This window comes from Chaetodon auriga, chromosome 11 (genome assembly GCF_051107435.1).
Source record: "Chaetodon auriga isolate fChaAug3 chromosome 11, fChaAug3.hap1, whole genome shotgun sequence".
Lineage (NCBI taxonomy): Eukaryota > Metazoa > Chordata > Actinopteri > Chaetodontiformes > Chaetodontidae > Chaetodon > Chaetodon auriga.
Window position 1 is genome coordinate 16,153,060 of NC_135084.1, and position 21,941 is coordinate 16,175,000.

Genomic DNA, 21,941 nt, shown 5'->3' on the forward strand with positions numbered 1-21,941 from the left:
AAAGAAGAGGCAAAATTATCCTCAGCATGTGAACATGGGTTTCTTATTTGAGTACAATTCTTTGTTTTCTTCTTTGTCACAATGTGTGTCCTTGCAGGGAAGGTTAGACTCTGTGACCCGAAGCTATACACTTCTCTAAAGGCTACAAACTTTTTGTTAATTCTGCACTCGCACATCTCATCGCAGGCTTGTGTGTGTGTGTGTGTGTGTGTGTGTGTGTGTGTGTGTGTGTGTGTGTGTGCATGCGTCAGTCTCTTTTCCTGCAAACAACCGGGCATTGACTGTCTGGTTGTGATTTAGGCAACACGGAAAACATTGGAAATGTACGAAAAGTTATGGTGTTCGGATTGTGCTAAAGACCATAACTGCTTTATCAGAACCATGTGGCGTCGCTCAGCGCCATGCCATAATGGCATGATTGAAAAGGAGTTAAAACTGTGGTCGCAATCCACTCCGATATGACTCAAGAGGGGTCTCCAAAGTTCAGCGCTGTCTCATTCATAGCGAGTCCATTAACTATTCCAACACGCACATCATGCAACGGGAATGATCTGATAGAAAAGGCGCTCTTTCTTCAGATTTATGCTGTCATAAGTGGGCATGTATCACTGTAACCCTGCTGCAGTTGCTGCCGTTTCTATGGTTTCAATTTATCTACTGTAAACAGCAGGAAGGAGATTTGTCATATAAGGGAAAGAGGAAGAATTATTGTGTGTAGAGGGAAAAAAGTTCAGAAGATTGAGCCAGAATCGAGTAATTTAATAAAAAAAAAACCCTTTTAGATCATGTCTGTGGTCCTGTAATTTTTTTTCCCTCCAATTCTTGCACTAATTGAGACTCAAATGGCAGCACAAGCGACAGCGAGACAGCTAATTACCATCTTTTGTAATGAAGCAAATGGCAGACACTGTACCACGAGCTACTGTTATGAGCAACACCCTGCTGTACCTGACATAAAAGCAAACACAAATATCTAATTATGCCATCATCTCTCCTCGCTTTCCCGTTCTGTTGCAGACGTTTCATTAATTGGTGGCCCGCACTATTGGTCAGCTTACAATCACTCTGATGATGTGGACAATTAGAGCCGGGAGGTACTCATGGCTCATCAAGTCTGTGGTAGTTGACACATCACATCTCATCTAACTCAAAACAAATGTTGTGGAAATGCCGCTGCTGTGACATCCCAGGGCCCAGACATGGGATGTGTCCAGGCAAAAAACTCTCTTCATTGTGTGGACTCAAACACCGCTAATGATAAGGAACTGCGGATAGAGCAGCAGAAGTATGTTCAGGCGTACAAAATACTGTGTGCAGCGGGGGGTAGACGCCTTTTCATCAAAGCTGTAACCTTTTACTTTGCATAAGGAATAAATAATCATATACAGCAGGTTCAAAGACACAAAGACACAAAAACACACACATCATGTCAGCTAGAATCAGTGATTATCTCTCCTTTCATCTAAGGCTGTGGCGACAAAGGCAAACATTTCTTTTTCACTGACAAGCTATGTAAATAATATCTTATAAAGTGACTTTACCCTGCCAAAAAGCATTGTAGAGGTCCTTAGTTTCTTTTTATATAAAGTGGATGAACAGTGTTTTCATTCCACTTTTCTCCAGCTACCAAACATGCCAGACTGAGGTTAAATTATTTCAGTGTTTTGCTTTCTCGCTTGCCACTTGCATGAAGAATCAAGAACAAAGCATAGCATGAACTGACACTGAAAGAGTACACTATCTTAGGTGATTGTCTGAAACAATAAATATTTTGTTTTCCTCGTGCACTTTTAAACCCAACATCGACTCACATGCTTCTGATTTGTCATTGGATGCCTTTGCTCCTGCTACTCTGGATCCATTTTTACCTCCCAGGCTCACTGTCAGAGCCCCAGAGACCTTGAAACGACAAAGCTTAGCTGATCCAAACAGTAAATATTTCATGACCTTACAATTACATGAAATCAAATCTAGGCAAAAGCCGTTCATTTATATTGCATTATCAAAGGGGCAGAAGAAGGGGAAAAAAGGGGGTGAAAGGGGTTGAAGTGGATATATCTATGCACCTCCCGAACTCTAATTAGTCTGTGTGGCCCAAAACAACAGAGGGAGGAATAAGTGCACGGGCTCGGGATAATTAAGTGATTGTGAGCGGCATGTACGTGAGCTGTCACTCCAATCGCCAGCCATGTCACACTTGGCAACACAACCGCGACCGGACAGCCGCCCGTCGTCTTTGATCTGGGGCTCATGCATACGGAATCAGGTCAGGCCGTGGTCACACACATTTACACACAGGCGCTCGCATACAACACACACATGCACACTTGAAGCGATAGTAAAGAGACACTCTTTACAAAGGGCCACAGTGCTAGGACCTCTGCAAAGGGAGACTGACAGTCAGGCATGCACAGGAAGAAAGGGAGGATAAAGGAAAAGAATAGGAAAGGGAAGAAAGGGATGAATGTGACAAATCCACTCAAGACTTCAGAGGGACTACTACTTAAAACAGTGTTTAAAAAAAAAAAAAAAAAAAAAAAAAACACAGCTTGACTTACAGCTTCTGACTTGGGTTTGACCACTTTCATGAATGCTCCTCTTTCCTGTGCCTCCATCACTTCTTTTTTGGTTACTTTCCTGGTGTCCAGAAACTTCAGCCAGGGCAACTTGTGCAGAACAAAGTACCTAAGAGGAAACAACAATTCAGCTTCAGCTGTGGTGTACTGTACGGCTGCCTTGAAAGGTCTCCTTTCAGGCCTGTTCTTGACAAAGAGACAAACAGAGAATCTGAGGAAGTCTGTTAACAGTGATACACTAATCAAACTGACACACATTCTAATATGTAAATGCACGCATCAACAAAACTTGAAAAGAAGCCGTGTTTACTGAGATTTAATGGTGATGCAGATTTAATGGTGATATTTTTCTTGTATGTAATAACCTTCAAAGCTGATAAGAATAAGTACGACATATAAATAGCACGAAAGGAGATACAACCCGTCTGCCAGAGCTGTCATTCTGGCAGCATCACAGATATCTCTCTAAGCTTTCAGACACACTCTGTCTTTCATTGGGAGGGAGAGAAACGTCAAAAGATAATGGCTGGAATACATAGATGACAACAGATCCTTTCACAGGCAGGCAGGGATAGAGGAACCAGTATGTCAGGGCTGAGCTGGTAGCCAAAAAGGACGTGCATGCAGCACCTAAGTGGAGGGTGAGAAAGGACGGGGGATATGGGCACAGACACGACCTGCGCGCAAAGAGCCGTGACAAATTGATGATGGCGATGGCGATGGCAATGAGGGGAGATGGCAAAGCCCGTGTCAAGTTTTCAACACCTGAGGATTATAAGGAGGGGATGCGGGAATCACGTTTAGACTGACGTGGAACAGAAAGTACCTCAAAACGAAGGAAGAAAAACATCTGACAGAATTTGAAAGAAAAATAAAACAGAAAGTGTTTAACAGGAGAAACAAATGATTAAAACACAAAATATATCAAATAGCCCAAAATGACATCTCATTGGAACAGTATTATAAGGTGAAACGACCTGCTCCTAACCCCTAATAAAAGCTCCTTTTCCGATGAGAGCTCCAGCTCTCAAATCCAAGAGGCCACAGTCCCATCCTGTGTCTCCCTCTCTGCAAAAGGACTTTGTTCAGGGCATTTCCATGATGAAATGTGAAGATGCCCTTGGGAGACACGCAGAGAGGTCATTCTCCATAGGTAACCTACTATCACAGGGTCAGAGCAGATGACAAGGCTCTGTCAGCCAGTAGGGATATTAATGATTCAACTCGACCAAAGAGGGAGGAGGAGAGAGCACAGGGGGTTAGGAGGGGGGGTGTCTGAGAAAAAAAAAGGCTCATACACTTTATTTAGCAATAGCAAGCATGTTGACAACAATAGGATTTTGTGCCGCCCTTGGAAGTGGTTGTTGTAGAGCAAGCTCTTAAAGATTTCCTAATACTTTCCTTAAAGGTTTTTTAGAAAGAAGAGTATGATTTGGTCTTAGTTACACAGAAAATCAAGATAAGTTTCTACCACAAAACACATATGAAGTACCTAATCATGGATCTGAGCTTTTGTGAAACAAACAGCATATTATATAATAGGTACATAGTTGGGTAGATTTTACAAATTGATAAAAATCTTAAAGAGTGGAAAAACTGATGAAAACACATTTAAACCCAAGTAAATAGTGATTATTGTTTGGAAAATGTGCTGTGTTGTACTGCATTTTGCCTTTAAATTCCAAATACATGGACAGACAAATCTTAGACTTTTGCTCAGCTGACCTGCTCAGCACTTTCTCTGGTAAAATAACATTAACTGGAAATATCTGAAGGCATATCAGTTGATCGCCATTTCCATTTTCCTTGTAATTATTACCAAATTACATAATCTCTTCCAGGAACCTTCCAAAGTCATTACATTGACATATCAGTTCCTTTCTGGGATGATATTGGGAAACTATTCGTTCAACCTTTATTTCACCCCAAACAGTTATATACAGAATAATAACTTGCTATCAAGTAGATAATCAATAAATAAATACTAAGCTTTAAACTATGGGACCAATAAAATAAAATGCAAACAAACAATCATTATACTTAGCATTACAGCTATGAAAGATAACATAAAAACCTTTAAATATTAACATTTGGAGACATTGTGGGTAATTATTATGCATAAAAGTTGAGTGAACACAAAGTACAGCTGGGGTACCTCAGGCACAAGCTCTTTGATCTGCCACAAAAGGAGATCTGACAAACTGATAACTTTCCTCAAGATAAGAGGTTAAAATGTCACATGGAAATACGTTAATCTTTATACATCACGGCGGCCGAGAGAAAAGACAAGAGGTTGAATTACATCTATTGTCATAACATTTCCAGAGTTCCTCAAACATACAGTTTTCTGCGGAGACAATGTCCGATAAACTATTTGCTGCATAATCAGTAACCACTGTGAGCATATAATATTACAGCTTCAAACTCTTGTGTTATTGTAGTACTACAAACGGCCTCTGAGCGCACGCATGGTCGGCTAAGAACAGGGCAACATTTAACCTCCCCGCAGACGACATAGCACTGTGTGAATGACTGCTATGTTTCTATGTCATTGCACTAATTGGGGCACCGATGCAACGCACCAGGGTATTTCACTTGAGAGACCAAGAGCTCCCGAGGCATTGGGCTGGGTATTTATTGCCCAAGGCCAGTGCTGTCACGACCTGCATACAGCCTAACCTTGTCAGACATGAAATCTGCATCACGCTCAAATTGATGTTTTACTATGTGACACATTATGAATATTACATTACAGGACCCTAGACGTTGTCAGTCAAAACCCAACAGCTTTCCTCACCAGTAAGATAAGCATGCAAGGAGAGGGGGAAAGGGGGAGAAGGGGAGGGAAAAGTGAAGGGGGGGGGGGGGGGGGCAAAAAGAGAGAAGAAAGATTATTCAAGAAAGGCATGGCTGGTAAATGATTAATAGGCAACACAGAGTCAGAAACAAGCACTTAGGGCTAAAACAGACAAAAGAGAGTATGCTTTTCGCCTTTTATCGCATTTCATGTAAAGGACCCTGACAAATGGTGGTCATATTGCATGGCTTGAGGCCTAGCTTGATGTTTAATGCATCATCTGCTCTGGTAAGGCAGGGTAGTAAACACTCATTTGTGGTGGTGACTAGTCACACATGAAATCCATTTTGCAAACTGGAGTGTAGAGGGGGCCAGTTGACAAAGCTTTTAGAGTGATGTGGTTGAATCCACAGTCTGTTTGTGAAATGTAAGGGCTGGATGTTAAAAAAAAAGGGAACATCTCCAAATCCATTACACACAAAAAGCTATCATTTTGAACAGTATTAAAACCGTCTGACTGAATATATAAACACGCACATTATCTGTCTGTCTGTCTGCCTATCAGAGCTCAGAGTAGCATCTATTCCTTATTTATGCGTGACATCACAACACAGTTCATGTAGTAGCAGACCTGTATCTCTGGTAGTCGTCCTCGTCCTTATCCGGGCTGACCAGCTGGTTGGGGCAGGCCTCGTTTCCCAGCAGGCTTAGGTACTTCAGCGACGGGGTCACATCAGCCAAGTGCTCAAGCAGGGCCTCGATATCAGTCAGGTGTCAAAGGGCGGATGTCAAGGACCTAGCACTGTTAATTACATTAGCATTTACTACCCGCAAAGCCCCTCCTGGGCCTGTCTGCCCTAAAACACGTCACTGTCAAATTTACCGAGGTGCTCAAAGGGGCCAGTCACTGGCTTTGTGAGACTGGGCAGACAGAGGGGCAATTTAAGGTGCAGGCTTTGGCATATAGTAGTGACACAATTTGGCTGCTGCTCTCCCTCCCTTTCTCTCGATCGCTTTCATTTCCTAGGTGGCCGGGTGCAGAACAGTGACAAAATGATGGATGCCCTGTGGTTCAAACAGTCCGTGCTTCCCAGAGCCGTGCTGTGGAAAACTTTTGCGAAACGTGGAAAAAACAAACAGCCCCTAAAGCAGCCACATTCATCACTAATACATTCACTCGGAAAATTGAGCCCCAAAGTGTCAAAATACAACTGCACTAATGCAGTGCTTGAGCTTTAAAATGGCACTGTGCCACGACAGGATGTACATAATTGGCCTATTAGCATGTGCCGACCACTTCACAACCAAACTCAGCACACAGTCCCAGACGCACACTTCAAGGAGCCCCAGTTTTAATGTTGACTCTGGAAGTGTGTGTGTCTGTGTCTGTGTGTGTGTGTGTGTGTGTGAGAGAGAGAGAGAGAGTGAGCATCGTTACCCAGTAGGATCTGCATAACCAGAGGAAAACAGGACACATTGCTAAACCTGTTCTGAAGCTGAGAGGGGAAGTTCACACATTTCTGACTGATCATAAACAGCCTCGCAATGTGTCTATGTCTTGAATTTAGGGTGGCTGTGCAGAGCTCTGGTTTTAATGTGTTTACTTTGGGTGCTAGAGCACACGGGGCCGTTCTAATCAATGAGCCAAAATGTGAGCGCGCTCTAGTGTGTTTAGTGACAAATTAAATCATTTCATGTTGTTTCACTGAAGTAAAGCAGTATAATAAAGCACCATGCAACAGATGCTAATGTGAAAAATCTTCTCTATAATTTAAAATAATTGATATATCCAAATAGCAAACACATTACACCGCATTCTTCCTCATTCTTGGGATGTATTTTTAATCCAACACTCTTTATTCTGTTTGAAATGTAAAAAAAAAAAAAAAAAACACATCTGTTATGTTGACTCTAAAATCTGACTCCACTAGAGGTCCCTGTGGTTCAAAAACTCATCCTGTGTGGAGCTCTGTGACAGCCAAGTTCCTCTACTCTCTCTTGCAACACACAGTCCTCCCTGCAAAACCAGGACATTAAAAACTGGTTCTTTGGGACAATAAGGAAAATAAACTGCTCATTCTGATACTGATGCGTGTTATCTGCGCCTGCGTAGGAGCCTGCAAATCAAAACAAGAAAGGGGCTGAGGGATTAGTTTGAAAGGATATTTGGTTCTTATTGAGTGTTAGGGTGTGGAGGTTGGGTAACCTGGGTAACCGGAGGTCATTTCCAAGCAGATTGTTGTCAACGACCAGCTCTTCCAGCTCAGTGAACATTTTGAGGCCTGCCAGTGACCTGCAATGATAAGGCAACAGGAAAACTGTTATGGCTCTAAATCTGGTCAGCCGTTATTGTGCAGAAATAAATATTTCAGCCTCCCTCTTTCATACGCCTGGCGAGTATGGGTCCAGGCCTGTCAGGGAAGTGAATGACAAGAATTAGTGGTGCTGAGCTCCCCTGGCATGGTGAGGCATCCTTCAGCGGCTGGCAGGATGAGGGATGGGGGTCACTTGTGAGTAGCCAGGATTCAAAACAAAAGGCTTCAGAAATGCGGCGGGCAGGATGAATTTGTCAATGTCTTGTGCCTTGAGGCGCCCAGTTTCGCCTGACCCTAACCCTCCATTCCCAAGACAAATCACTCTGTCACAGTTCACCTTCACTCCCCAGACACAAATTTAACTTGTCATCCATCATTTTCACAGAGGAACCGGAATACACTCGCAATCACAGATGGAATGGAAGGGAAACTTTCTTTGCAACCGTGCCACGATAGGGGTTAGTGTTGGGATTTTAACATCAAAGGATGTTCTTTTTGTTGTTGTTTTTTTTTGGAAGGAGAGAAACCTGCCTTTCCGCTCCATTTTTATGACACACGGCAAAGAGAGGTGAAGGGTCATCTCGGCTCCTTCCTTCTCACACACATGCACATTCACACAGGCATAAAAATGATGGAGGGTGGTGTGAGGAGTAATGTTAGGGCCCTGCAAAGTTCAAGTCATGGAAGGTGCACAAAGGCGATGTGTGTGTTGTCTAATCCTTCACACTGTCAACATGCCATGTTAAAGTGTCCTGGGTGACTTCATTGACATTAAATCTGCCAGAACTTGACGCAGACAGTACTCTTCTCAGGATCTGTTTCTCAACCTACCCAACAGGTATTTTTTTTTTATCATCAAATATATCTGACTATCCAAGCTCTACATTTTCATATATCTACATTAAATGTTAAGCACAGTATGTTTCTGGTTTTTAAACCAGACAGATAACCCTGACATGAGGTTACGTAAATATAAATTCCAGTGAACGGTGTCACCTTGCAGCATGACAAACTCAAGGTACAGTGAGGTCTAAACAGCCGCAGCGTGAACTATTGCTCCTCCCTGGATCTGCCTTGTGTCAATGGCTGCCATAATCCACACAAACGTGGAGCTATGTAAATATAACACCTTTATCTTGACAATCTGCAAATGGGTGGCAAGGAGCAGAGAGCAGAGCAGAGCAGTGTCAGGGCAGGGCATGATGTATAGTCACATTCATTATGAAAAAGTAAGTATGCACTGGCAAAGGAAGCAGGGATAAATGAAAGAAAAAAGGACGATTATTTGGAATATAATGTGTAAAAAAAAATACAGTTGGATCTATTATGAACTGGGCAGCGAGTGCGTTTATTACATACTCTTAGTTAGCCAAGTGGATGTGCAGAGTGGACATACCGGCAGCAACTCTGAACTACAAAGCAACAGGATGAGCTATCTTCTCGGGCGGAAAACGACAAATCAGCAACTCTTTGTGGACTTGCAAGTGAGGCGGACTGAGCTGCTGCATTTCAAAAGATGTCAACATTTTGCAAACATGCACGCTTAATACCAAGGGCAACAGCTGACAGCACCTAGCCAGTGTGCTGGCAAAGCTGCGAGCTGACAACCTCTTATCAGGTCTGATTAATGCATTGACAAGATGGATGAATGGTGAGATGTGCCAGTTTTATGAAATCCTACTCCTCTGTTTGCTTAAGGTAGTACACTTAATATACTGTGCTCTAGAACTTCATATTCTATAATGCTGGCGTAAATTTCAGATGTATGTATTTTTTTTTACTCTCTGGACAATTATATAAAAAATTAGCTAGCTCAAATCACCAAAACAATGTTGTGTCTCTATTGCTCGACTGTGAAAATTACAAAAAATATGTGAGTAGATGTTTGGTAACATTGGCACGACTGGGCTGCTGGCCCAAACTTGCAATTAGAAAACAACTGTAAATCTTTCAGCACAGTTACTGTGTGTGCATTGACAGGGAATTCAGTACAACATGCAATTAATCTGCAAGTATAATCTGTAGGTTAGGCACAACCGCTTACCGCATTGGACAAACATTGCATTTTCTGTGAGGCTGCTAACTAACTATTGCCACCTGTAAGTGTGCATGCGTGCGCGTGTGTGTGTTTGTGTGTGCGTATGATGGGCTGCAGTCCTGTGGGTTATGTTATTAGCTGCTCGGTTAAAGGGAGCCTCGTGGCACAGGAGGGAGCCTTATTAATTGTTGTTTTCATGTCACCACTGCTGCGTGCACTGGCTGATTTAATCAGTTAAATTCACAGCCAGGGGAGAGCCACTGAGTCCCATCTAGCATTAACTACAGTGCATGGATTGAACTTCTAATACTCTCCAGCTTTCTGTGCTCCCTCTGCAGATTTCCATAGCTGGTTTCATTACTTTTTATAAGCTTTCTTGTTTTAATGTGCGGCTTGGAAAACTAACAAAGTTTAAGCAGTGCAGTAAAAGTACTTCACTTGTAAAAAAACAAAAAAAAAAAAAAAAAGAAAAAACAGCTTTTGCTTTTAACAAAACTAATGAGCATAATTAAGTCCCAATGCTATACAGATTTGGGAAATGGCAAACACGGGGAAAACACACATGCAACACACACATTTTACAAGAAATATACTGTTTTTCTAACGTTAACATTTTATTATGCAATTCACCTCAAAAAATGCTGCGATGATAGTGATAATGAAAATGCACTGTAATGCATCTTTAGCCCTGCGGCAGTGGTAAATGTTGGAATTTCGCAGACATACTGCTACTACTACATCCATTTGGAGATGTTTCGTACATCTGCCAGTTTGTTCATGTATATCATTAAGTTATGAAAAAAAAGATCTTTTGTTTGCTAAAAAGGAAGAAGAAAATCTGACAAAATGTGAATATGGAAAACAATTTATTCTCACATCATACTGCGTCATTGTTCGTATTTACAAAAATATGATTTCTATAGAAACATGTGATCAAACATGTTTTCTTTAACCTCAAAATGGGGGGTGGGGGGGGGGAGAGAGAGAGAGAGAGAGCATGAGAGAGAGAGAGAGGCGGCAGCTTTAACGAGGTGAGGCGATGAATCCTCTCCTTGTTAAGATAATTATGATCAGCCTCATTGTCAGAGCTAATACTTCACACGGACTGTCTTTACGCTTTGACTACCACTTAGCCTGTGTAAGCTCACCATCATACATCATGTGGCCCTGTGCGCATCAGAATGTGTGCTTTTGGGCTTACATAAGTAGCGCATGTATGTGTTGAAATCTTCATTATCTGCAAAGACCCCCTCTCCCGAATGCACACAGCGCACATACTAATATTTAGCTGGAGCAGCGAGTCAGCACAGGAAGCGCAGGAGGATGTGAGAAAGCAGACAAGGACACTGGAGAGGAGACAGTGACCCAGAGAGCAGCCCTGCCAGATCAATACACTAATACTAATGCAGACATAGTGATTGATAAACCACTGCTGACAACAGAGGAAAGAAAACCCTCGACCATTATTGGCTGAAATGTCAGTCACTCCTGCCAATGGTGTGCGCTGGTGTCATGTCAGATATCCTCAGGCAACACGTGGAAAATAGAGAACGGCAGCCCTGGCTCTTTTACATGTGTTACACAGTCCCCCTCCTTATGTCTGCTGCTTTTGAAACTGTCGCCTAAATGAATCACAGTCTGCAATTTTTAGACATTCGGAAGACGACGGGTCAAATGTGGAGTTTGTCTGAGTCATATATTACCAAGCTAAAATGTAAAACAACCTCAAAGTCTGCTCTATTACTGAAATGGTGATAGAGATCGCAGAGGCAACATCTCTGCAGCTAGCACTGCAATACTGAAAAAGTTACTGAGTCTAATGTAAATTAAAACACACACACACACACACACACACACACACACACACACACACACACACACAGAAAAGCTGGAAAGCCTTTGCAGCTGCAGTCCACGGTTAAAGGGCTGATGTCCTCTCGTAGTGGTGCAGAAAAGCAAAGCACTGTTATTCTAAGCGGAGGGCCAGAGCTGCAGTGACAGTCATAACGACGTCCTGTTCAGAAGGCAACAGATAAATGTTTGATGAATTGACCAATACTGGGGCCATGATGGCCTTCATATGTGCATAATGGACTATTCAGAGCACACTTCAGATTGCCTGCCAGGATAAGGTACTGTAATGAATGGGAAAAGGAACTGGACCTGGGAAACCCAGTATGTGGACTGGCTTTAATAAACTTAATAAGAAAGGTGAATGGAGGATGGCTGGGAAGAGAGGGAGGCAGGAGGGACACTGGAGAGCTATTGGGCCTAAAATAGTCAAGAAATATCCTTGTGGTTCTTGCCACTCTGTACACAGCAACATATCTCTAAATTTTAATCAGTAATTCAATAAATTATCCACACTCCCAAATCGTAAAGTCTCAAAGTAAGGTTCCACTGAGATGACATTATCAACAGAACAGCTTCCAGTACAAATTTCATCCCACAACCACAATTGGTGCAGTTGTAATGATAAACTGTTTACTTACATGCTTAAGAAGAAAAAAAAATGCAGTATGAAGAGATTTATTTCACCCAATTTTTAGATTTCCTCTTGTATAAAAAAAAACAAAAACACGTTAAATGCGATACTAAATGGGTAGAACTGATGTTTTTGTAGCGTAAGAAAGTGGTGGTGAGTGTGTAAGGTGAATGTGTGGTCACAGTTATTCAGTTTTGTTACTATAATGCAAAAACCAAGGATAAAATACAACCTATTAATACTCTAAGTCTCAATCAGTTCAACACAGCTGTATTTCATCAGTCTAACCCACAAGAGAAACACAAATAAACATCAAAAAATACCAAAATACAGCAGAAAAACACTATCAGGATTAGCTCACGGTAAATAAGATGACATTATCTGTAAGGCAAATTAATGCCCTGCAACCCCTCAAGCCCCCCGCATCCCTCCTACCACCTCCACACAGTGCTGATCAGGTCTGTTCCAGCACTCTTCCCTCCAGCTACAGTTTATGGCCTATGCACGTCTCTGTACATGCATCTGTGATGGCGATGGTGAATTAGACTGTCATTATCTGTCTCTATCTCCCCCACAGCTCTCCCTCTCTCACCCCCTATCTGCCTCACATTTAGACAGTCACTGCTCAGTGTGGCACTCCTCTCTCTGTATTGCCAGGCCTCAGGTGGCAGTCATTTAAAGATCACACGTCCAGGACACACACACAGCCCTCCCTGAATGCATGTCAATTCACACATGGGAAGGGGATTACACGTCTCCTCCTAGGCAGCTGCAAATTACTATTAATGGCGATGCAAATCATTAGAGTACGTTTGACGCCGCCAGCGAGTCTCTTCTTTATGTGGGTTCACTCTTAATCTGTTTTGAATATTGCGCTATGCTTGCTCCTGACAGCCTATGTGTAGAAGCATCACTAGCTACAAAGCTGTCAATTGGAGGTGGCGTGCCAGATTGAACTTTACACAGGGTTACATCATTTGCAAAACAAAAATATATTTTTAGAGAGCATAAACAAATTCAAGCAAGAAGAAATCTGTGAAATATAATTAGCAAAGTTCTTTGTTGATGAAGAAGTTAAATACCACCGCTCATTACTTCATGCTATATGAGGTCATTATGTGAGAAGCGCAAATTAAATTGTTGAAAACGTCTACACCATGGTGCGTCTGTCGAACGTTTAAAGCTAGCTCCTGTGTGTTTGAATGATAACACCGGTGTGGATCCTGCGGTGTCTGAGTTATAGACTACCCCTGTGGATATTCCTGCTGGGTGTGTGAGGTTAATATTCTCTCTCAATGTCATTAGCGCTGGAAGAGGAGCTGAGAGCACTGTGAATCAGACAGAGACTGATCCTGTCAATTCTCTCACACTCGCACACACACACACACACACACGAAGAGCCAGGGCCAGACAAAATCAAAGCCACTGTACTGAGGTCAGCAGCACCTGGCCTCATGCTTCCCCTTGCATCTGCAATCCCTGTCTGATTAATGACCCCGGATCAACCCTGGCCAAGGGATAAGGACCTGACAGACATTCCTGTCAGGCCCAGCCTCATAAGCCTTGCTTGACCCTGGTTTGGCCCGGGATGAAGTCTAAGCTCCAACAATGACCCGATTGAGAGGTAGGAGAGAGTTGCCTTTTTGCTGGTAACAGCAGACAAGGAGAGATCACTGCAGAAAGGTGGACGTCTCTTTTAAAGTTTCAGCGAGCGAGGTTTGTTACGTGGCCAGACAGAATGACAGCTGCTTCCCATGTACAACACTAAATTGTACACTGTGAAATACATCATCAGAGAAGGGAGGTGAGCGGTACGCCGGTGAAGCCGAGCTCCTTCACAGCCAATACAACACTTCCCTCATGTAGAGCCCAGCCCGCGCTCACAGTACGGCCATGCGTCTTGTGATTGTTTGTATTGAAAGATTAGTTGTCTATCCACATGACAAACACCCTCCTCTCTCAGTGAGCGGGAGCTGAAAATCAATTCACTGATGGCATCTCAGTCAGTGAGGACATCAATGCGGCACAAACAAGCACACGCAAGCTCTCATGCATGCTGCACAGGCTCACACATCTTTAAGTGTGTATAATACTGGAGAATTACACTGACAGGGTCAATCAGCCAAGGCACACTGCGATGAGTACCCATTAAACACCGCGTTTTAGCGAATGAAAGAATGCACAAAAATACAGTGGATGTACACAGAATATGTAACAGGAAATGAACTCGTGTAACTCTCGCAATAAAATAAAGAAACCATTAAATAATAGATGCTGCGATCTGTGAGGAAGAATCCCTCAGTGCCCTGTCTGCCTGTTCGCTCTGTCATTACAGTGTTCAGGCTCAGTGCTTGTCAACATTTCCCTGAGAGGGGGAGCCATCCCGCATTACGTTTGAGTGAGTTCAACTGTCAACTGCCAGCCATTTGTATGCCTCAGCATCCACCTAATAGCAAATAATCACTACCCCGCGCTCTCTTCATGGCAAATGATCGATGTTGTCTTGAAGTCTGATGGATGACCCTGCCACAGTGATGTCCAGGCATGCATTAAAAACCACCTCTATGAAATGCCTGTCAGTCTGATGAAGCGGCGCGCACAGAATCACACGCGTGTGCACATACCGGCGCTGAGGAATACACGCACACAGATAAAGGCGAAAACGAGCGGAGTGAGGGAAAGCCGTGATTCAATTCAACAACAACAACAAGAAAAAAAAAAAAAAGTTAATTTCTTTATATTAGTGGAAAATTTTATAATGTGACGGGACCTGTGGTGTGATTGGTAGACAGCATTACTAGAGGTAGACTGCTCAAGTACCACCTGGGAAGCCTCTTTTCCTCCTCTCACCCCCTCTCCCTCCTTCCCTCTCTGTAACACACAAACAGCTCCCTATTACCCCTCAGTGTTCAGATTAAAATGCACAGCACCACAATCTTTGATCTCCCACTTGCTGACACAAATCCTTTCAAGCCTCAACATTTTCCTGCAAAGGTAATTAGTGCTAATTAAAAAGTTTCGAAAGCAGTCTACGGCTGCTGCTGTTGATACTGCCGCTGCTGGTGCTCGGGCGCGCCCTCCGTCAGATCACCCATCTACCCCCTCCGCAGGTCTTCCGAATGTGTGTGTCAGCTGTGTTCCTGCCTCTTTTCTGCAAAGGCTCCCATAACTAGACGACAGCAGTCAGCCTCGAACGTTTGTAGAAGCAGGATGAAATCTGGAAGCCCAGTGAGGGGTCTAACCGGTGGTTCTTCCCCCCTGACAAACCTGTGCTCTGCAGGAGAACATGTAATGACACATGTAACAAATACAAATCTCACAAATAGAACAGGTGTAGTCTTTAATTGGGATATCCTAGCTTGGGGGGGGCTTGTAAACATGGAGTAATTAACTTGATAAGGGATTCAATTTGCTGAAAATATCACTGCAGAGAAGCATACCATTTGTATCGGCCGTGATTTGCATAACGATAACAAATGCAAAGACTCCAAATTCTTGTGGCATAATGAATAAACACGGTCATGATTAAAGAACTTCCTGTTTGGTGTGATTCCAATAATTTGAGATGAAGATATAACTTGAGCGGCCCAACACTGCTATCATTCATTCACCGGCCTGCCTTATTGCTTTCATCAAGCCATTATTATGATATAATTAGCTGCCTTTCCAGCATATTATTAAGTGGCTTGCTGAGTGTCAGGTACAGAAGCATCTCAGAAATCACACACACACACGCACACACAAAGCAATATGGTTACACAATGTTTCAAAAAGATAATTACATAATCTCAGCATGGAGAGCACACAGAAAAGTGATAATTAGACAAGTATTCCTGCCAATTAAAGTATCAAGCCTTGTGTTTCTTCCTGTGTGATACAGAGCTTGCTGCACTTCCATAATACCATTATACTGGTCATGTAAAACCAACATAAAGATATCAATACAGCTGTGCGTTATACCAACATGTATGTTTTCAGAGAAGCTTTGCCAACACTGTTTACTAAAAGCTGGACGGTTTTCAGGAAGTTTGCATGTTGAGCTTCTCCAAGACAAAAATAAAAGCCAGGAGTATGTCTTGGCTCTAATAAGCCTATTAATAGGCTTAATGATTGACATGTAGGTGGTGCCAACAAGAAAAAGCACAGTAACAACAAAGTTATTGATTTGACCTTTGGGATAGTTCCTTCGTTCATCGTTGTTGTTTTTGCCTTGTCTTACACCTCGGAAGGAGATAATAGAACATGTCACCGCACAAGGCAGTTTGAAAATGAATGCCATCATTTTAATTTAAATGTTACATTCTCGGTGACATCTCTGTCAATGCATAATTGGCACTGGATGTACATATTTATCATTCAGCGAGAGACACTCAAAGACACCGACAGATATTTTACTTTGATGGGATGACAGTCAGATGTGGAAAAAAATAGCACTGCAAATCAACTGTCGCGCTGTCAGTTAAGCTTTTTGTCACAAACTTGCACATAAACATGCATGATTAGAAACGGCAAACGAGCTGTAGGCTGGAATCAGTGTTCTTGCTCCAGAAGTGTGTAAATGGGCTTATTTGATGCAAGTAGCGGGAATAAAATTCAGAAGACAGACTTGGAAGAAAATCATAGTAAATGATGGACACTTACTGGGAGAACACCCTTTAGAGTGTGACAAACTTCACATCAAAGTGCAATTATTTATCATGTTACAGCGTATTTGAAAGCAAGGTACGCACTCCCCAAAAGTTACATATTGCAAAAACAAGCTGGATATTTATATTAAGAGTCTGTAAAGAGAGAAAAAAAAAAGCTATAGCCTAAGATGTAGTGATGCATATGCACACAGCCTTGAAAACATCTTTAACAACGGAGAGCAGACAACCTTGTTGCACCAGCAGTCTCTGTTTACTGAAGATGGCCTTTCTGTAGTTTCCTGACATGACAGCTTGAAGGGAGGTATGTGATAGCCTATCTGCCCAGTGTAAACTACAGTGCAGCTTCCTGAGATGGAAAAAAAAAAGAGAATAAATCCCTCCCACTCTCTCTCACTTTCTCCCCTCCCCCCCCCCTCTCCGTGTCTTACCGCTGGCCCATTACCTTTACAGAGTGAGGCTCATTAAAGAAGGCAAGTTGAGTCAAATCTTTCTGTAATTCAGCAGAGGTGAATTGCTGTCAACATCATTAACCGTCATTTCTCCAACTCACTTCAGTACTTATGAAGTGTTCTTTATTGTGTAATGATCCAGATCTCTTCTCTAAATCGGCCCTCTTCAAAGGCCCTGGAGGACATACCACCCATGCAGCCGACTGACATAGTAGAGGGGCCAGATTAAACGTGGCTCCATCATTACGTTCCTCTTTGTGCTTAAACAGATCCAGCATTTCATCCTGAGCGTCAGCTAGCAGGAACCGTTCCTCAGGAGGAGTAGAGCGGAAGAGATCAGTGGAGCCAAAGGAGAGGGGGATAGTGCTTTTCAAACATGGCTGTCTTATCCATGTAGAGCCATATCTTTTACTAATAATGCACCATTTTCTATTTGGTTTGCTGCATCACAAAGCCAAATTTCTGCCAATAACCCTCCCCTCCTCCTTTCTGTTTTTTAAAACTGTTTACTGATAGTTCACTGATCTCATAAGGCCATTGGTCAGGCTGGCTCCATGGCTAATTACAGTGAGAGCTGCCCTGCTTGTCATGCTAGATGTCCTCTGAGCCCTGTCTTAAGAGAAGCCTCCTTTGTGCCTGCGCCATTGTGTGTCCCCTAGTGCTCAGTATCATGCTATGAGATGTCCTCCAGGCCTTGTGTTGGGGGAAGCCTCTTTTGTGCATGCACCATTGTGTGCCCCCAGTGCTGAACCCCCTGCTAGGTAGGAACACAGACAAAGTGCAGCAGGGGGATGCTTCTCAGGGCCGTAAGACCTACAGTAAATCTTCAAACAATTTAGACAAACAAAAACGGCTGCTGTGCTGCGGTGAGAGTAGACAAGGAAAAGCAGATGAATAAGCAACATCAATTACTGGGGCTTTGACCTGCAAGCCCCCACACCATGGCACACATTTCACACCAAATCGCCCCAGATTGAAGTTGACATTGCTGGAGTGGAAACACTGACCCCTCACAAGGGTAGAGCTTCAAACTTAAGAGCAGAGAAAGGCAGGGGGGACTGACAAACTACATAGACCAAGGCCAACGTGGAAGGGAAACAAGGAGGAGGGGTATGAATAAAAAAAAAAAAAAAAACCCACACGCATAATAGGTCCTAGTTTGTTTCAAAGTGAGACAAAATGGCTCAATTTGAGCACTTAGGGCATCGAATTGGCCCAGCTGAGGTACAAGAGGAACATGCGAGGGGACAACCGCATCAGGCCACTGATAAGGAGCCTATAAGAGGAACAAAGCCGGATGTCCAACAGGCTTACCAGTGAACCTGAGTGGGACTGGACCCTCTTTAAAGCTTGTTTTAGCCTCCCAGCTTTACCCCCAAAAAGTGCCGCTTCCCCTGAAGCCTTTTTACTCAGGCACATAAAGCCCCCCTCTACTTTGTAAGCTTGGACAAAGGCAAAATAAACACATGGGTCACATTTGTTCAACACATAGTACACTGCTCTAATAAAAAAGTTCCTCAAAGACCCTTTTCAAGGAACGAGATATCACTCCTTAGTGTTATCTCTTACTTTCCAATTGTGCACTTTCAAAAAAAAAAGGAAAAAAAAAAAAAAAAAAAAGAAAGAGTCTTTTTCATTATCACTTTGATTGAAACCCCAAGAAAAAGAGTGTCTCTAAAGGTGAGAAAAGATCATGCAATCCTATCACAGTTTGTCAATACAGTGTTAATTAATATAATAACAAACTGCTGTGAAAAACATGTCCCAAACTGACTAGAAGACATGTAGTCTCGCAGCAGCATAGCAGCACATTGACACATTTGGGGGCATCAGGCTCTGGATAGAGACAGTCCTAACAATCTCCCAATTAGCCAGGGGGAAAGCAGAAAATATGTCTCAGGTTCACGGAGCAAGCGTGAAACTTAATAATATGACATGGCATACAAAAACAGAGCATGTCTTTTTATAGCCACATGTGAAAATGAAGCAAAAATAAAAGAAAAGGAACAAGGAGGAAAAGGTGCTTGTCTTGTTTAAAAAAAAAAAAGGTTTTAAGGGTCTTTCTATTTGATAGTGGATTTAAGTGACATGATAAATGTGACACACTGAAGATAAGAAAAAACACGAAGGGAACAAATGCAGAATTTGTTAAAAGACAGAAAAGGGGACAATCTCGTATCTGCTCAGGAAAAATGTGGGAACAACAACTTAAATGAGCCTGAAACCAGTTCAATGTTCGCAGTAGATCAAATGTGTACACTCATATAAAAACCCTTTGCTCTGTATTAATTTGAGATCAATTGTCAGACTAAAATGCATTCTCCTCTGCTCATACATACAACCCAAAAAAGTCACTTCACTTTTCCAGTTAGTGCAGAATACTGCAGAATTGGCAATACTGAAAGGTTAAAATGTACATTAAATTCCCACTCCTGATAATTTCCAGTTTAATAATGTGAACATTATGGAGGTCATTAGCAAATCTAATGAAAGCCTAAAACCAATTTTGCCTCCACGAAACCATGACACATTGACAGACAGACAAGGCGGTCTGTCAGACAGAGCAAAGCATTATTCACAAAGAACATAAAATCCTAACATTATCACAAACTATTTAACCCCTCTAAAAGCTCCACGTGCCCGACTAATGTATAGGACTCAAGTGTGAGCACCTGTTTCAAACAATGGAGCCTTTCGCATCTTTTCCTCCCACGATCACAGACATTCAAACAGAATGATAATGGAGCCTATGCCAGTCAGTCAGTCAGCTGTCTTTGCAAATGGAAATCCAGAGAAAGGTGGAGATGGGAATCATTTTATCTAGTTGACACACATTACAACGGAGAATTTCAAAAGAGTAAGATGGAAGCTCTCAGGTCAATTATGGTGTCATGGCTGTCAGCTTGCGATGAAATATATACCTTTGAAGAACACTTTACTCGAGGGATGGGGTAAAAAGGATGGGAAGACGTACTGTTTAACCCAGAGACCATATAAGAATATCAGAGATGATGGAGTAAAACGTGGCATGATAATGGACCATTTTTACTGAGCACACTTTGTCAAGGGGGACAGACTTACACCCACCTTCTGAAGGGGAGTATCAAGGAATATTATTCTGGTGACCAACGCTGATTAATGGCATCAGCTGAAACAAAGTGCTTGGTCATTAACAAAGTCATTAAGATAACGGGGGGGAAGGTGATTTACAATACATATTTTAAGTCAGACTGTAGTTCAACCAGACGGCGCCTAGTTTTCTAAGAATTTTAGAAAATCAAGCTGGCTAAATAACCACACTTAGTCATTGAAAAGCCATTTGAATAAGGTTTCAAATACACAATAACACACACACTCACACACACACACACACACACACAAAACTTAGTGTTTCCTCAGTCCCTTTTTATTCTAGCCTCCAAATGTAAATGTCCTCACTCTCTGTTCAAGATATAAAATACTAACCTTGAGACAGTGAATGACAGAGGGAATTATGGGTAATTGTAGTGTCAGAAAGGGAGACAGCTGTATGATGAGATTCTGTGTCATTTAGACAATCAGAAACTTAAGAGGCAGTGTGACACATTTCTCCCCCACCATCCGACAGGGCTCCTGACATGGCTGGTGATAATTTCCAGGAGAGAGAAAACGAGAGGCAGAAAAGAGTGAGTGGAGAGAGCACAAATGAAAATGGAAGTCACAGAAAGAAAGGTGTGATTTCTCCTCTTCCGTATGCAGCGTGGGCCAAGTGATAGCCTGTGTGCTGCATTCATTGCTCGAATCAAGACGAAATATCCCCTTACATGTCAACCTGCCAGCCAGATAAGAGGTGTCTGAAGCTCTGTATGAGATTAATACTTCCCATCCAGAGAAGCCACAGGATGTGAAGGGGGACTTTTGATCTGTGTGGTGAAGCCACTTCAACAACAGTACAAGACTAACCACTGAAGATACATACTTCCTACGGAGGTCAGATATGTGCATGGACAAGCATTGACACACACACGTACAAAAATTGCCCTGTGGTATATGTGAACCGCAAACGGAAAATAACAACATTAAGCGTAGTTGTCAGTTTCCACACGTTCACTCAGGCCATAACGAATAGCAGATAAATGAAAGGATGAAGTGCCTGTCAACATAATGAATTCAATAAAAGCAACATTGTCTGCTTTGTCACATTTCAAAAGCGGTGACGTGTAATTACTGTTATTTGTAGAAATAGCCTTCATTATCATCAGTGAGGGCCCTTCTGTTCCAACCGCTGGAAAGTAGCTCAACAGCCGTTTAATGGAAATATGCTATGATATTGCAGTCTTGTGTAAGAAGTAAAATGTTATGTAGAATTACACAATGCAACATAGCTCAAGAATACAAAGCTAGTGTGGCTCTATAAAGCTAAATATCAGATAGGAGTAAAGTGTCAGATGATTTCATCCCCATGCACGGTTGACGTTTTATATGGTCTTTGGAGGGTCTGAATGGTACAGCAGTTGGAAATATGCAAGCTCAGTAGAACTGTTGCTTTCTGGTGCTAATACATTTTGATTTCCACTCTGCAATGGATTTGCTAATTGTTTGTTAGGCTACAGTACCACAAGCAATTACAACAGCCATCTCTCAAAAGTGAAA

The 21,941-nt window shown here is 42.5% G+C and overlaps 1 protein-coding gene across 1 annotated transcript in view; it reads right to left on the reverse strand.

Annotated features, from left to right (window-relative positions):
• Positions 1-21,941, reverse strand: part of lrmda (leucine rich melanocyte differentiation associated) — a 200,421-nt gene that overhangs the window by 59,740 nt on the left and 118,740 nt on the right. The window contains exons 3-5 of the mRNA XM_076743503.1: positions 7,540-7,666; positions 6,005-6,144; positions 2,559-2,685 (exon numbers count right to left, since the gene is read on the reverse strand). Coding sequence (XP_076599618.1) covers positions 2,559-2,685; positions 6,005-6,144; positions 7,540-7,666 — 394 coding nt within the window. The remainder of the gene's footprint in view (positions 1-2,558; positions 2,686-6,004; positions 6,145-7,539; positions 7,667-21,941) is intronic.